Source organism: Protopterus annectens, chromosome 3.part0 (assembly GCF_019279795.1).
Source record: "Protopterus annectens isolate FY-2018-M chromosome 3.part0, PAN1.0, whole genome shotgun sequence".
NCBI lineage: Eukaryota > Metazoa > Chordata > Ceratodontiformes > Protopteridae > Protopterus > Protopterus annectens.
Window position 1 is genome coordinate 553,421,000 of NC_056731.1, and position 18,299 is coordinate 553,439,298.

The window sequence follows — 18,299 nt, forward strand, 5'->3', positions numbered from 1 at the left end:
TTCTGTGGTGCTCAGGAATATCCTTCCTTAGGGCCACCCTGGACTCAAGTAGCTGGGGACTCTGTCCTAACTGTAATGAAAGAACAAAGATTTACAACATTAGATAAAGAAGTTATGTCTTACTATAACGTTCCATCTGTGCTGTAGATCTTTGTTTATTCATTACTTCCCGCCCTCCTTTCCCCTGCCTGGACTCCTGGTGTACTTTAGGAACTCCTGGTTAGGCTATTTGCTCAGACAGAGCCTCCTACTATCTTTAATATTGCTACATCTTTTATCTAGGGCAGGCAAACTCGATCTGGAGTAACTAGGAGAGGGACATTATGGGTAGGTCTTGGCTGAGAGTTTTTGGCTTGCACGAGCTGGGAAATGGCCGTATCGGTTCAGAGGACAGAACCAAGGTCCTAACTGTAATGAATGAACAAAGATCTATAACACAGATGGAACATTTTTGTTGCCTTGGATATAGACCATGATATTAACAGCAGGGTGATTGATAAGACCCTAAGGTCTGTAGCAAAAATAAACTAAGTTAGAATGAAGAGAGTGGCAAGACTTGATGGTACTAAGCAGATTTTTGTTGATTATTGTATCTTACTTTTTGCATGCTGTGGCTAATCTTTGCAATGTGCTCCTCTCAATTGTGTGTTATTTAGGGGTCCTGCTGGGTACTGCTTTGTGGAGTTGACAGATGCAGCTACTGCTGAGCGTTGCTTACTTCGACTGAATGGAAAATTTGTACCAGGGTCTAACCCAGTAAGTGACGTCATTCAGTACTCTTTATGTTTGTGTGCACACGTGTGTGTGTGTGTGTGTGTGTGTGTGTGTGTGTGTGTGTGTGTGTGTGTGTGTGTGTATTTGATCCAGTACCTTGAGAAAAACATGCACTCATTTCCTTCCGGGACTTTGTGCTTATCAATTTGGCAGCAGTTCCATTTATTTCCAGTACTAATAGTAGATTGCTGTTAAAGAATTTAATTGTATAAATTTCACTCTTTGCATTTCTGCCCCATTTCCTTCCTGTTTCATAATGGCTTTGTATATAGTCTTGTATTGTTTGAATAAGATAGCTCTGTGACCCTTCAAAGATGCTCTTAAATCTGAATCACAACCTTTTCCAGTTCATGTCTGCAACCAAGTTAGCAAATTAATATTAAACCAGTATTTTTATATTCATGTATATCAGGTTCTTTGCACAGCTTTGGAAACTATGTAATGTTTGCATGGACAAAGACAATGATTTAGTGAATTTTGTATACAGTAAACTTTCAGAATGGATACCCCTTACTCAGGCTGTTTAGCACATATTATTTTCCCCAAGTCCCATTTCCTCCCTGTCTCATAATGGAGCATTCCCAGTTGCCACTGGATAGAAAAACAGAAATTGGATCCTTTTTTAGCTTCAATTTCAAAGCTGCTCTGTTACCTTTATGAGGTTTTTGGTCCACGCCTTGGTTATTATACAGTTGCAGTGCATTTAACAGCTATTTCCCATGTTCATGTTGGCAAGGGCTCGGTCTCTGGGTTCTCTTAAACTCTGCAGAGCACTTTCTTAATTAGACCTCCTTTGTAAAACTCTGTTCCCCTTGAAATAATTTCTTCTATGCTAGAGAGGGTGACCCTTCTGCCATTTGAACCAGACAGCTTTAGCAAAGCCACGTTTCCTTTTTTTAGAAAACATTATTTCTTATGGCCCTCACAACTGCTGGTAAAGGTTTCTATGTTACAAGCCATGTATGAAAAAGTATCTTTACTTGATGTTTCACAAAAACAATTTTTCCTTTCAAGCTAACCCTTCAAATATGCTGAAGGAGGCAAGTGAATATGGTCTAAATCAGTCAGCTTTGTGCCCCAGCTGTGCATTACCCATGCAGACACCATTGACGGTCTTGTAATGTATCCTTATGTTGTGTGGTGGATAGTTGTGGTGCTGTTAGCAATTTCTTGTGATTAGAGTTGCAGTTGCCACTTCTGAAGGCAAAAAGGTCACCAGTTGTGCATCCCAGGGCTCATTGTTTGGTCTTCTGTTTGGCATCCATTTCTCAAACCTTCAAGCTAACACTCTTGGCCTATAGTTGTCAAAGGTTGCAGACAACTGTAAATTGTCTGGTGGTGTTGATCTTCTGCTGACTGACAATTGCTCCAACATGGGTTAGATCATATTAACAATTAGTGCAAGGACAATGGTCTTAAATGTGAAAAAATGTAGTATAGTTAATTTTAGTATATAAAACATATTCCTGTACCATTTAGGTGACACACACCTCTAGTTAGCACTGTCATATGGCACTTTTGTTAAGTTCTTATCTTATGACCATGGTGTTTCCTCAGTAGCTCAGAAAGCCTTCTAAGTGGCTTATCTAATTTTCAAAGGCATCTTCTCTAGGTCCAGTAAACTTTTGGTTCCCCTTTACTCCTATTTCATCAGACCTGTTTTTGAGTATCATGCCTCTTTTGGCATAAATTTGTGTCAGCCAGGGGTATCAAACTCAAATGACCCGAATTGCTGCATAAGAACTAGCACACTGACCTTAGGGCCGCAGTCTCAAACTTGAGTTTGAGATTCCTGATCTAATCATATCGTTCAGTTTGAGAGATGTGAGGGATTCCTAACTAAAAAAAGATTAGTGGCCTCAAAAGTCTTGGTTATCAGGACAGACTAGCAGCCCTCTCTCTGTACTTAGTTTCCCTTGGTGTTCTCGGGCTAGACAAAGATCCTAACATTCAAGTGACCAAAGATGCAAACCTCTTTTATCTCCTGTTTCATAGAATAAATGTTTCTTCAAGTACCCAGTAAGACACAATGGTGTGATAAATTCATATCATACTTATTCCTCACCTCTGTAACAAACTTCTACTACATTGCAACCAGAGTACCACCCTTACAACTTTTAAGGTAAACTTGGATGTTTAGATGGACAACTCAAATTCTCCTTTCTTGCCCTCCGTGATGCTGGAAGGAAATTTTGAACATGGGTTACTGGCTTAGCCTGTAACATTCTGCAGACTGATTGGTTGCCTAGTACTTACCCGTGAAGCAATTCACTGCAGAGATGCCAAAGTTCTGGAAATCTGATCTGGTCAGATGGGTGGATATCTGTCTTGCTTCTTATTCCCATTTACCATGAATGGTGCTACAGCAGTGGTTCCTGTATTTGGACTTCTACTCCTATGGAGAGTTTACTGCATATTTGTACTGTATACATTTTTGGGTTTTGTCAACAACAAAAAAGTTATTCACCACAAAATTAGGACCCAATTTCTGATTCTAGCATGATGTGTAAAAACCTTTTTATGTAAATGCTGGGAATGTGCTGTTGTGCAGGGTATTCATCTTTTCCTCTGTGAAAATATTATCATATTTATAAGGGTTGTGACTGGCAATAAGGTGAGAGAAAATGGTAGTAAATGGCTTAGAGTCTGGGGGATGGTGTTAGAGTTCTACCAAGTTCTTACAATCTCTCTGTGCCTTAAGAGTAGTCCATCTTCGTTGAGGCTAGAGTAAGACTGCAAGAACCTACAAATAATCTCATGTAGAATACAATATAATTTTTAATTTAGGATAATTTAAATATATATTGTTTATGTTGTATATTTAAAATACAATGAGTTAAATGAGTTAAGTAGGAAGAATTATATTGCACATCTCTAATTTCATTCATACATTGAGACGCCATCTTTCTTGAAGACCTACTAACTGAATTCACAGCAGTTCACAAAATTCATTTTGCTGCCACTATCCGATTAAAAGAACACACACCCTCCCCATCTCAAGCCAGTCGAATACCACCAAACGCCTCCTATTTGCAGTCCTTCCATAGACTTCCACTTCCAAAATCTCATTGGATTCCCCTTTATGCTCAGACAACCTATAGTTTTAATATTTTTACCTTTCGAAGAATGCCTTTTCAGCCTGTGCTCTATATGTGCAATCTTTCATTTTCCAAAATGCAGTTCCTTCTATCTGAAGATAAGCAAGTCCATTTCCAAAAGTCCCTAAACTCATCTCGTCTTCTCTGACGTCGGTCGCATCACTGTTATCACCATCTTAGGTAAATTCTGGAAAAAAATTGTTTATACCTTATTATCCACTTAAGAAAATACAAAATATTTTGTCTTCATCAGCTGTGCTTTTTAATGAGTAGAAGTACCGTGAATGCTATCTAGACCATTACAGGTAGCATTCTACTAAATATGAATAAAGGCTACCTAAGAGAAACATTCTTTTGTTGCTGTGAGCCTTTGACTTGGCATACCAGATTTTTTTTTACTTTGATCACTCTTGCAATAGCCCAGATAACTGTGACTTCCTGTGAAGATGGCTGTGCATCTGGCCCAACTTCCAGAGCTCAGAACCCTTCCACCTCCTGGTGTTGGTGGATGCTGTCTCCTCAGGGATGTCAGAACATCTACAGTGTAAAACTGGTATCTGCACATGCCATGCTAGGGTTTTCTTGCCACAGTCTGCACTGCATGCATCACAATGCTGCTGTCTGTAGTAACTAAGGTCAGATAGTTAACTTGTTTGGGAACATCCTTCCCCATTTGTCTATTAGCTGTTGTATAGATTTGTCTCATTGAAATATAATTCTTCTTCGCAATGTCTGACTTATGTCAGGGCTTAAGAACAGTAGGTGTTCGTATGCCAGGCAAATTATAGGCGAAGACTTTACTAATCCTTGTTTATGTTTGTGTAGGCCTGGAGTATGAAGCTTAAGTCTGTAGATTCTATCAGAGATTCATCCCCAAAAATATTAGAAGTAGGCCATGTTCCCTCCAATGTTGTCTGGATAGGAAGAGGCTTGAGACCTTCACCCAGTCTGTATTAGTGTCCTCAGGTTTTTTTTGGGGCCTCCACCATGTCTCCTAAAAGGAAATGTTTCAAGGAGAATGTAGAAAGTGAAGTGTGTTATGCAACTTCAGCATCTGACATCCTAAGTCAGCCCAAAGATGCAAGCCATATTGAGGTGAGTTGCACCTTTTGGACTACACATCTGTTTTTCCAGAGGTGTCTTATGGATCCTGTTTAGAGGTCATCATGGCAAGGGGACCTAGCACATACCACTGGGCTGACAAACTAGGGATTGGATTCCATGGATGTCCATCCCCTGGCTGTTGTACCCAAAGTTCATTTCACAATTTCTGAAAAGGAGGATGGAGTCCCATTATCCCCCCAGTGGGGAATGTCACTAGCTGTGAAGTGGAAGTCTGGCATTCCTATCCACATGGTAAGACTTCCAAGGCAGTTATTGCCATTAGACCAAAAAGGTGAATCATGAATCACAAGGCCCAAGATCCCTCCAGGCAGAGTCTGATCCAGCACTAGGCGACCTAGGCAGTTGCCTAAGGCCCGCTGGCTGGAGGGCCTGGCCCAACATGTAATTTCTTTTTAATTGTTTAATTAAATTTCTTCTTTAAGGATGCAGTGTGTTCCTGCGATTATTTTTCTTTAAGGAGGCAGCATGTTCATGTGATTATTTTTCTTTAAGAACACGCTTTTCTTCCTTATTATGATGCACACACAGCAACGTGGCTTTAACCATTGTAAATTCCAGCTTTCACATGAGATTTTTAAACATGGAAACTTGCTGCCATGAGGGAGAACTGCCATGAGCTATGGAACTTGCTGCCATGAGAGAAATGAGCCATTCTTTCAGTGCAGGTAGTTGATTGTGTGTGAAATGCCCAGATTAGTTAATTAACTTGCTCGGGCTCAAACACTTTGAGAGTCTGTGCATTTTCAAGGAATTATGAGCTTATAGGGAAGAGAACTAAACTGGTGCTTGTTTTCCATGTGTAACTGTTTTGTTTAGCAAATGTCCATCAGTGTTTGTGTTATAGAATTTGAAAGTAGTGGTAGTAGCATATCTGTCTTTGGTGAAGTCAGTGAGCCAGGCACCATATAAATGGACTGCTGACACTGATAATGCACTTTAAGAGTGTATGGGGTACTGGCCTGCAGAGTGTGTCCTTCTTTGGATGAGATGCTTAGTAACTGTGAACCTATTGTCAGTTTTCCATTCATTCCCTCTTGCAGTACTACCAGCTTACCACTTTTTTTTTTTTAATGTAACATAGGCAATTTATTCTTCAAGGGCATCAAGCACTGAATTTGTACATGGAGCTCTGAAATGTAAAGTTCTTTGCTAGAAACGGTCTTTTTTTTTTTTTCATTAATTAAAGATCTCTTTAATGAGAAATTATTCAGATGACTTTTACTTTTGCAGACATTGTGCATATTGACTGCTATTGGTAGATTGTGCATGTTGACTGATACTGATGGATTGTAATGAGAGACGTTTTGGTGGCCTTTTATGGGTGAAATGTTATGAAATGGGTTGTTTTTGTCATTATTGGTTAATACATTTTATTTCATTGTTTACTGGGAAGATGTTGAAAACTACAAATTTATCGCACGCGCTAACAAGAGGTGCTGTCCGGAAGGTGAATCAAAGAACACATACGTGCATATAATTATGGTCCTAAAAATGTATGCAAGGGGCCTGTGGTTTGAAAACAGACCAAAGTTAAACTTAATCCACCACTGGTCAGATACATTTTCTTTGTGGGTTTCAGTGGATTTTTAATGAATGTGAGTTTCAAGGGAAGAGAAGTTTACTGTTGTTCATGCTAAGTTTGTTTTCAGTTTTCATTGTGAGTAAGTGATTGTGCTGTAAAATTTGAAATAAAAGTTTTAAATTCAATCCAGATGTCTGTAATCCTTATTTCTATAAGGAAGAAAATACTATGTTCGCTGATATGATAACTGGGGAGAATTGGCCAAGTAATGGAACACTGTAATGGCCATGCGAGGGGATGGGGTGCTCCATTACCCTGCCTAGGGCCCCATTTGACCATGATTCGGCTCTGCCTGCAGGTGTCTGGGTCTAGGTTCTGGGTGAATTCTTACCATATGATGATCATTCCTTTGCCTAAAGTTCAAACCGCGTGTAATTTAAATACTACAGACCTATATTGAATTTCTGCCTTAGTAAAATATTTGAAATGTTATCTTAGCAACATTTCAAACATCTAAATTGTTTTGGACTACTATGATGATCAGCATGGGTTCAGGAAAGCTTTCACTACTCAGACCGCATTATTAACAGCAACAGGTGCCATTTATACCAATATTAACAAAGGACTCGTAACCTCTGGTATATTTGTAGACATGACTTGTGTCTTTGAAACTATGAACCATATGCGTGTAGTTGAAAAATTGCATAAACTATATTTTGGTGAAAATACATTAACTTAATTTAGAAACTACCTTATATGGTTGATCATTTCAAATTTGCTCAAATAACCAACTCTTTGAAAACGGCACTGCCAACACCAGAGTTTCCCAAGACTCTATGAACCCGTGTTATTCTTACTGTTCATTAATGATTTAACTCTAAATCTACCCAACCACAACAAAATTATGTGCTCAGATGACTTTCTTCTACTTGAAGTTAGAAAAACACACCAATCCCTTCAAAAACCTACTCTGTCTAAATTCAGTGAACTACTCAACTGCCTCTGCACTTAACAGTAATAACAGTAATAAAACAAATGTCATGCTGTTTGCACCACCAAGTAAAAGATCTTCTTTACCCCATTTAACGTTAACATATTCAGAAGGAAACCCAACACCAAATGTTATACAACAGAAATGCCTTAGCTTGGCTCGCTCAGAAACTTTAATATATGCTCAGACAACATTATATCTGAAGTAACCAATCGGCTGTTATAGGCTGTCTCAGCTTATCTTCCCAGTTGTATTTATGGCAATAGCTAAAAATGTATTGATCCCCAAAACAGGATATGCCATTTCACTAATCATTCTCCACTGTGCTCATAATATCCAAAAAATCTAGTTGGCCAAAACTAAAATATTCAGATTTGCATTAGTCTCAGGTAGTTGTCACCATTGCTACCTATATGAAAAGGCCCATTGACTTCCTGTGACCAACAGAGACACTTTCTTATTAAATATCACTTACCTTGAAAATATTAACACAAGGCTACTGCCAGGGTGCTCAAAGTCAGAGATGCAAGCTATTTCCTAAGAAGCAACTTTCCCAACTTAGATTCAAACTCTCAACTAGGAAAAAAAAAAGCTTTTTCTAGAACCTGAACAGCTATGTGGAATTTCTTACCCACAGACGTAAGAAATTTTGAGAATTTGTATCGTCAAAAAAAAAAAAAAAACGCTTAAAACAATCCCTACATAAAGAATCTAATTACATCTGTTTCTGTGATACTAGCTAATGCCTACAGTACTGCTTATCTAATGTCTTACAAATTCGTACATAATTTTAAAATAAACTTTCCACCCTGATGTAGATGCACTTCAGCTGTTTTGCTGCAAAAAGAACTAACTTATGTAAATAGAAATGACTTTCTTCTAATGGAACTGCCTTATGAAATACTTTAACATACAAATCTAGATTTGAACATTATTTAATGCTTTGATATTGTCTGCAATATTGTCATTTTATAGTCATTAATGGGATAACATTTCTGTACACTTGTACCCAGGTCATGACTGAAAAGGGTCAGTAGACCAGCTCACTTACCTGATCACGGATTATCAGATTGTAAAATAAATAAATGTGAAAATGAATCACACAGTACAACTGGGTACTACTAATTTCTCAGAGATACAAATTATAATTTGGAAAAAGACTAAATATTGCAGGGAAAACACCTCTGCTAAAAGATCAAAAGGACTTAACTCCCCCATTCTGTAGGACCTTCTGGCATTAGGGGTAATTTATTTATTTATATTTGTTGACCGGGAGTGTCCAACTGGACGTAGGTCCATTTTCAGTGGAGGCCCGGGGAGAAAAGCTCCACAGTTAAAATAAACAGACAGTAGTTACATTGGATTACATAGCGATTAACAATTTGATCAACATAGCAATTAATTACAAACATATTTACAGATGAAGAACATAGTACATCAGTAGACAACTAGAATCTTTATCTGCGAAGTACATAACAGACATTAACAAATGTTACAATAAGAAGTTCCTGCTGTATAATAAGTACTAGGCTTATGAGCATCTGAGCTTGCTATAATCAAGGTAGTTAGTGGGGTGGAAAGAAAGGTAGTGGTTGGATGGGGTGGGTGATTTTAGAGTGGGAGTTGCAAGGGCATAGCCAGCATGTTTTTAGGTGCGCATTTAGTAAAGTTTTGAAGTGGATGCATGATGGTACGGAGGTAATTGTGGGTGGGAGGGAGTTCCATAATTTGGCTATGGTGCAAGAGAATAGTGCTTCACCAGCAGAGTTATTGGCTTTGGTGATCTGCAAGTGTTTTTTGTTGCTGGATCTTAGTGGTCTGGTGGTGCGATAGGGTTGGAGTAGATTCTGGAGGGATGGGACATTTAGTGGATAGTTTGCTAGTTTGTGGGCGAGTGAGAGTTTGATACCATTGAAGGAGGTGAGGGAGTTCAAGCCAGCCCAGTTCAGCAAGTGAGAGACAGTGGTGACTACGGTAGGATGCCCCTGTGGCGAATTTGGCGATTTTGTTGTAGCAGGTCTCTAGCTTGTTTAGATCGCATTGCCTTAGGTTGGTGTATATTGGAGAGGCATAAAAGTAGGGTGGAGATAAGGTGGGAATTTGCTATTGAAATCTTTGCTGCTTTGGTGAGAAGTTGCTTATTTCTGTATAACGCTCCTAGTTTTTTGTGGACTTTTTTTATGGTCATGGAAATGTGAATGTCAAATTTTAGTTTGTCTATTTCCACTCCTAAGAATTTGGTGTGTTCAGTTGGGTATATGGTGGTGGTTGTCTTTTGCCGTGATGTTAAAGTGAGAGTTGTTTTGAGTATGTTTGGTGGGTTGGAAGAGGAGTAGTTTAATTTTGTTTGGGTTGAGTATTAATTGGGCATCGGATAACCAAGTTTCAACAGAGGAAAAGACATAGTCATAGAACCATTAATCTTGGGAGAGCAAAAAAAATAGGGTTGCACTTGAGACTTTTTCTAATTCCCAGGAAGGAAGGGCCTTAGAGACTCATTCTGGATCCTTTAAAACTCAGTACCTTACTCTGATTCCTAAAATTCAGAATGTTTATTTAAACACCTTTATTAAAATATCACTTATGACACAGGCACACACACATTAATAGAAATAAAACAAACCATATTAACATTTTTCCATTTACACACATTCTACAAGTTTTCTTTCTTTACAACTGTCTTTCCAGCCAGTATTCTATAAATCACTCAATTCCTGCCTTCTTTTAAACCTCACCGCCTGAACATTGTTCTGAATGGATAGTTCTAAAAAATTCCATTTAGATGTATATAATTTTTTCCTTCCCTTTTCTAAAAATCTGTATTCCTGTTCTTTTATCTCATTTGCAGTACTAAGTACTTCAAATAGAGTTGGTTTATATTTTGATTTCCATTTTCTAGTGATTAGTTCTGTTGGCTGCCAAAAAAGCAAACTTAATAAGGCCTTACAATGTCTAGTCAATCCAGAGTCAGTCTCCCAGCTCAAAAGAATCATTTCCTTAGTTACAGCCATTTCTCTCTTGTAGAGTAGTCTTTCAGAAATATTGGGTAAAGTTTTTTTTTTTTTTTTTTTTTTTTTTTTTTTTTTAATCCGCCAACTCAATACGCTCCCCCCCCAAAAAAAAAAATTCCAGTTACCTCTTTCTTCCCCATCACGCTTCCAACATTTGCTATCGAGCTGAGGAAAAATTCTTTGAAGTCTGCTTGGGGTATAAAAATACGCATGCAAACACTTCCAAGCAAAAATCCTGAACCTTCTGGACATTGTTGCATACTTGGGAACCATACATATGTCCTTGCCTTGTTCCTTTATAAATTGCTTTTCCAGTTTCTCTTCCCAATCTTTTCTAATTTCCTCTGATTATGAAAGTTTTCTTCCAATATTTTATATGTCCTACTAATTATCCCCTTTTTAACAGCAGCTTCTGTGCTAGAGTTTCTTTCACTTAGGGCTCTCCTATCCCTTTCTCTGCCTATACTCTTATCAGTCCTTGATAAGAAAGGCAGTTTCTTCACCTGCAGTCCAAACTTCTTGGCTTCATCCCACTGTATTACATTCCCCTCTCTTATTTTATCCCAGCACCTTTGTTTCTTTACCAGTTTTCTTCCGTATGTTCCAGCCCCCTTGCCTTTTTATGTACCCCTACTTCATTGGCAAAATCCATTTTCTTCATTTGTGTTGGCTTAGTTCTTAGAATATTTTCTGCAGCTTTATGAATATAATACTCTGTATGGTAGTTATTGTTCTCCTTAAAGATCTGCATCAAAAATAACCACTCTTTCCTTATTTTTCAAACTCCCCTCCTGCTTCATTCCCATCCATTTTCACTTTAAATTATTACCTTCTGCTTGTGTTATATGTATGAGCCTTGAGTAGCTGTAAAATATCCCCTCAAATCAGTTAATCCTAAAGACATTGTTCTATTTGGAGGATCAACTTATGCAATTTAACTCTTGCCCTCTTTTACTCCTAGATAACGTCCATCGACTCTTTATTAATTTTTGTTCAGAACTTTTCCTTTGGTTAATAAAAATATGCCTTACTGTTTATAAAACTAAAAGGACTAAAACCAATGTTAAGTTGTCAATCTCGCCTTCATTCTTGCTGGATGGGTTCGGAGCCGATCCTCGGCTCCGACTCGGCACTTGCTTTAGCTCGAGAACTCCTTTTACCAGCTCGAGGCAACCCTATATCCCATGATGCAAGGCGGAACTACCTCAGATCTCGTTTGCCGCTTAGCGAAAGAGGTCTCCTTTGCCAGCTGAGGTAAGTTTTTTCTTAGTGAAATAAGAAAAAGTGTAGTTAGGGGTTTATTTTTCCCTGTTAGTGTTAGTTTAGATTGTAATTAGTTACAGCCCACCCTATTCCCTTCTTTTCAAACTTTTTGTAAACTTTAATCTAAAAGTTGTTTAGTCAGGCCTAGTTCCCCATTTGTTATTCCCTTCCTGTGTGTTTGTGTAAGGGATTAATTTGTGTGTTTGTGGGGATTGTTTGTGTTTCTTCCTCTAGGATGTCAAAAGAAGGCAAGGTCTCAGGCTTCAAGAAGTGTGACCAGTGCTGTCAGAAAATGTCTCTGACAGACGGTCACACTTCTTGTGTTTATTGCCTGGGGCCTTTGCACCTGCAGGACTCCTGTGCTTTGTGTCATGCTTTTAGCCAGAGAGTCCTGCAGGAAAGGAGGAATAAGCTCATCCTCCGAGGCTTACTTAAGCCAGAAGGTTCTCCTCCTAAATCAGGGTCAGGAAAACCTCATAAGCCACCGAAGGCTCAGGCTACAGTGTCCAAGCCTCCTCCGGTGGCTCCGGCTCCGTCGGAGCCGACATCGGCTCCGGCTGGAGTCGATACATCTTCTATTCAAGTAGTGGGTTCGGTGCCGGCCAGCTCCGATACCCTGACTACTGTGGCCTTGTCGGCTCCGGCTGGAGCCGACACTTTATCCAGCATCGGAGCCGAGATATCCTCGGCTCCATCTGGAGTTCAAGGGACTTCGGCTTCGATGGTTTCGACCCGTAAGAGATCTCGGTCCCCTTCTATACTGAGTATCCACTCGGCTCCTGGGTCTCCTCTTTTGTCGGAGCGGAGCCATCGGAGCCGATCTTCGAGATCTTCCAGGCTGTCTGACCACGACTTGGAGAGGGTGGTAAGCAGGCTGTTGAAGTCTCAGGCACTGGCCCAAATGCTCCATAGCCCGTCTCAACAGACTTCGGCTATAGCCCCAATCCTTGAACTTCCTCCCCCGACTCCACATCAGAGTTCGGAGCCGGAGCTTCTCGGGACAGCGACTGTTTCGATGCCGGAGCCGATACATCTTTCGGCTCCGTCGTCCTCGGCTCCGATCTCCTCCTTAAGACCTTCCTTGGAGGGATCCGGTCGTCGGGTTTCCACTGTCGGCTCCGAGGGGGCCAGTGGCATCGGACCCTTGTCCGACCCCGCTCTCCCTCTCGGGGCTTCGGCTTTGGTAAGCTCGGTGCCGACATCGGCCTCGGAGCCTTCTCTCTCTTTGGAGCCGACCATTCCTGTCTCTTCGGAGCGGGGATGTTCCGGCCTCCCGGGGAGAGGAGCCTTTGAGGTGATGAGGAGTGTCCTGGCCTCTGAGCCTGGTCAACGGTCCATCCCTCTAGCTCCTCCCTCATCAGTGCCTGCAGATGCCTCTTGCCAGCCTCTTGCTCACAGGCCCAGGGATCCATCGCCCCAGGTTTCCCCACTGGGAATTTCCTCCTCTTCCGAGGTTTCTCCTGATCCTGCAGGGGAACCCCCTCGGAAGAGGACGTGTAAGAGGAAACACACAGACTCCCCTGAGTCTACTACATCTGATACCGACTTAGATGAGTCGGAGGGTTCCCCACGGTCCCCCTCTGAGGATGTCTCCTTTTCAGACATCCTTGAGCTCCTCAAACAGAGGGGGAATTGGCCCTCCATTGACCCCTCCGAGGATGACTCGGTATACCTGGAGGCTTTTGGATCCCGACCCTCCACCTCCTGGGTGTCTCCGCCTTTCGACCCGCTTATGCAGGTAGTGGCTCGGAAGGCGTGGGCGGCTCCAGATTCTGTGGAACCTGTCCCCAGAAGACCATCCAAGTTCATCACGGCCCCTTCGGATAAACAGTTCCTTTCCAAAGGTGTCTCTGTGGATGCTATGGTGGTGGCGGCCACTAAGAAGGAACTGGCGGATCCTTCAGTACCTGTCCATCCTCCTAACAAGGATTCTAGGACCATGGACAGGTATGGAAAGCGGATGTTTTCTTCAGCGACCTTTGCTATGCGTTAAGCTGAATTACCTTTGTCACTTCACCAGGCTTCAACGAGATATTCTCAAGGAACTGGGTGAAGTAGTCCAGGATCCTTCTGCTGCTGGGGCTCAGGAAAAGATTGCCTCACAGCTTGCTATCCTGAATTCCATATCTAACTCCTCCATGCGGCTCATATCTTATGCGGCCGATGGAGCGAGCAGGGCCGCAGGCACAGGAGTTGCTCTTAGACGCCAAGCCTGGATGCGGCTGTGTAATTTTATGGACCCCTTTAAGGCCTTCACTAATACCCCTTTGATGGTTCGGCTTTGTTCGGACCTCAGGTGAAGGATACCTTGACCAGGTGTGAGCAGGACGGTAAAACTCTTTCTGCCGTTGGAGTCCAATTTTCCACTCCTTCTAGACCATATCCCAAGGGTCAGAAGGGGTTGAAGATGTGGTTCCGTAAAGCCCAAGGAGCTACTCGGACACACGTGGTCAGTTTACCCCAGAGGCAGAGGGGTAACAATAATAGACGCCCTAGAGGCAGGGGGGGGTCCTCAAAACCAGGGCAACAGGGAGTCTCTTCCTGAGAAGCCCTTTCAGCATCCCTGAGGTGTTGCCCGACTGTCCACCCTTGGAGGCAGTCGGGGGAAGGATTTCACTGTACCCAGTAGCCTGGCAATCCCTATCCCAAGAGAAGTGGGTACAGTCGATTATATCCGAGGGTTACAAGATCCCCTTCGAAGGTTTCCGTACCTCTACAATCCCTTCCAGACATCTCACCCGGTCAAAGGGATTTGGCAAAACAGGAGGTTTCAAAACTCCTAGAAAAAAGAGCCATCCAGACAGTGCCGGCAGACCAAGTAGGATCCGGCGTCTACTCAAGATTCTTTTTGGTCCCCAAAAGGACGGGAGATTGGAGACCAATATTAGACCTGAGCAATCTAAACAGATTTGTCAAGAAGGCAAGATTCCGGATGGTCACGCTTCAGTCCATTCTGCCCTTTCTGGGCAAGGACAACTGGATGTGCGCTATAGACCTTCAGGATGCGTACTATCACATAAAGATTCACAGGCGCTCCAGGAGGTTTCTCCGCTTTCGGCTAGGGACCAGTCATTACCAATTCAGAGCCCTGCCCTTTGGCCTCACTTCAGCCCCCAGAGTGTTTACCAAATGCATGGCAGTGGTCACAGCTCACCTGAGACGTCTAGGATTCCAGGTGTTTCCTTATTTGGACGACTGGCTCCTCTCCGCCACCACCAAGTGTCAGCTTCTTCAGTCCAGAGACTACACCCTACAGCTTTGCAGGAAACTGGGAATTTCAGTAAATTTCGAAAAATCTTCTCTGCTGCCTTGCCAATCTATCACCTTTATAGGCGCAGAATTAAACACCGTCAAAATGTTAGCCAGACTAACAGATCAAAGAATTCTGGACATCCAAAAATTTGTTTGGCTTCTGTTACAAAGCAACAAGATCAAAGCCAGGTTTGTCCTGAAAGTTCTAGGTCTAATGGCTGCGGCCATTGTTCTTCTACCTCTGGCTCGCTTCCACATGCGTCTCCTGCAGTGGATGTTGTTCACGCAGTGGTCGTACAACAATCTTCCGATGAGACACGAGATCTTAGTAACACAGTCGTGCAGGGCTCATCTGTGCTGGTGGATATCTTCCCCTCTTCTTCATCAGGGCCGACCCTTTGTTCCCCCTCCACCAGTTGCCACAGTCACTACGGATGCCTCTCTGATCGGGTGGGGGGGCATTATCAGGGCAGGATGGTCCACGGGACGTGGCAACCCATAGAATACCATCTGCACATAAATGTCCTGGAGATGAGAGCAGTGCTTTTAACGTTGCAAGCCCTCTACGACTTTCTTCCCACGGGGACTATTGCAGTACAAACGGACAACATGTCCATGGTCTGGTACATCAACAAACAGGGCGGAACCAGGTCCTATCCGTTATGTCGAGAAGCTCTCAGACTTTGGCAATGGGCGATCTCTTCTCAGCGGTTTCTGATAGCAACGCACATCCCCGGCAGGTCCAACCTATTGGCGGACAGGCTAAGCAGATCTATTCTGATGCCTCACGAGTGGGGTCTCAATCAATCTGTAGTGGATGAGATTTTTCGGAAGTGGGGCACTCCTTGTTGCGATCTTTTCGCTACCCCTCAAAACAACAAGTGCCCAGACTATTTCACTCTATTTCCCCTTCCAGGCCAACCCCTGAGAGACTCTCTAACCCAGGATTGGCCTCGGGGACTTCTTTATGCTTTTCCTCCCTTTCCATTGATTCCACAAGTCATTCAGAAAGCCTCCGTTTTGAGAGCCAAATTGATCCTCATTGCTCCATATTGGCCTCGACAAATTTGGTTTCCGTCTCTGCATCGTCACCTTCTGGTGCAGCCCTGGCATCTGGACCCAGTTCCGGATCTTTTGATCCACCAGTCGGGTCAGCAGCACCGGGCCATTCATTCTCTCAACCTCACTGCTTGGTTGCTCCACTTCCTTCCCTAGCCAGGCTACCAATGATTTCTGACTCAGTCAGAGACATTTTAGTGTCTTCTTTGAAGTCGTCCACTAGGACTATTTATGCTAGCAAGTGGCGACGTTTTTCGATTTGAGCAAACTCCAGAAATATTGATCCTTTTACTGCTCCCGTACATTCTGTTTTAGATTTCCTGGCGGAGGTTTTTCATTCAGGATCCTCATCATCTACAGTCAAAGTACAACTGGCTGCTATTTCCAAGTATCATGTTGGCTTGCATGACAATAACATCATGTCTCATAGATTATGCAAGGCCTTTTTGAGAGGAGTTTTTCTCCTAAAACCACCTATAAAGCATCCTCCTCCGCAATGGGATCTAAACTTAATGTTGGCATCCTTGATACTACCTCCTTTCGAACCGTCTGCTTCATGTTCTTTGAAGTTATTGACGTGGAAAACTATATTTTTACTGGCTGTCACTTCTGCAAGAAGGGTTTCTGAGATTCAAGCTCTCTGTATTCGTTCACCTTATTTGGTTTTTCATAAGGACAGGGTTTCGTTAAGAACTAACCCTTCCTTTCTCCCCAAGGTTGTATCTCAAACCAATATTAACCAATCTATAGATCTACCAGTCTTTTTCCCTAACTATTCTGACAGAGCTGAACAGAAACTGCATTTTTTGGATGTCCATCGTCAGCTCAGGTACTACTTGCATAGAACTAAACAAATTAGAAAATCGGACCAATTGTTTGTCTCCTATGCAGAAAACAGGTTAGGTCTTCCAGTTTCTAAAGTGACCTTATCCAGATGGTTGACTTCCACCATTTCCTATGTGTACTCTCTCAGAGGCAAACAACTATCTTCTAAACCAAAAGCACACTCGACCAGGAGTCTATCCACTTCTGCAGCCTTTCAGGATAGACTACCCATTGATACCATTTGTGCAGCAGCTACTTGGGCCACGCCTCATACCTTTGTCTCTCATTACAAGTTGGATTTGGCCTCCAGAGATAGGGCCAGTTTTGGTTCCACAGTTCTCAAGAGTCTGTTCCATTGAGCCACCCGGGATACAGGTGCTAGGACGGTCCCATCCAGCAAGAATGAAGGCGAGATTGACAACTTAACATTTAGAAGTTATGTACCTACCATAACGTTCCATGTTAGTTGTCTTCTCTCGCCTTCTTTCTTGCGTCCCTCCCTCCTTCCCCCTGGCCTGGACAGATCTTGGAGAGTTCCTATTAGATTGTTTCCTCCGGAGCATTGTTATGAGGACTTCTTTTAGGAACCATTGTTCCTAATTCTGTTAGGATAGTCTTTAGCAGGGTAAGTTAGCTGCCAAACGAGATCTGAGGTAGTTCCGCCTTGCATCATGGGATATAGGGTTGCCTCGAGCTGGTAAAAGGAGTTCTCGAGCTAAAGCAAGTGCCGAGTCGGAGCCGAGGATCGGCTCCGAACCCATCCAGCAAGAAAGAAGGCGAGAGAAGACAACTAACATGGAACGTTATGGTAGGTACATAACTTCTAATTTTTCACTGCTTTTATCGTACTATCCATATCGATAAACAAGAGCTTTCACGTTCTAGTTTTTGTGTTATCTTTTCCTTAATCTCTTCCTACATATGCTTAGCTGCTATAACATAAGTTTTTGTAGCACTTTTATTAAATTATTGCTAAACAGATATGCAAATGTATATTAACAGAAAAGAAAAAAATCCTATTAGCATGTTTTTCATCTGCATACATTATACATTACATATAGTTTCTTTTTTATTTATTTATTTATTTTTAATTATTATCAGTACAGCTTACATAAATTCCCTTAAACCTCTCTCCTTCTACTGAACATTATTCTGCATGTATTGTTCCACAGTTTCCATCTATGTCTGTGTAGTTTGCTCCTTCCCTTTTTCTAGAGATATGTCTTCAGTTCTTTTATCTCTTATAATATTCAATACTTCAGATACTGTTGGTTTAGACTTTGATTTTAATTTTGTAGTAATTGATTTTTTTGGCAGCAAACCGAATTAAACTTATTAAGGCTTTATATGTCTAGGCAATTCAAATCCTGTGTCCCAGC

General features: G+C 41.9%; 1 protein-coding gene across 5 annotated transcripts in view; it reads left to right on the top strand.

Annotated features, from left to right (window-relative positions):
- The window catches only part of LOC122796474 (tRNA selenocysteine 1-associated protein 1-like), a 632,772-nt gene that overhangs the window by 136,859 nt on the left and 477,614 nt on the right, over positions 1-18,299 (top strand). For all 5 annotated transcript variants that reach the window (XM_044064978.1, XM_044064977.1, XM_044064980.1 and 2 more), the window contains one exon: positions 657-756. In XM_044064978.1, the coding sequence (XP_043920913.1) occupies positions 657-756 (100 nt within the window). The remainder of the gene's footprint in view (positions 1-656; positions 757-18,299) is intronic.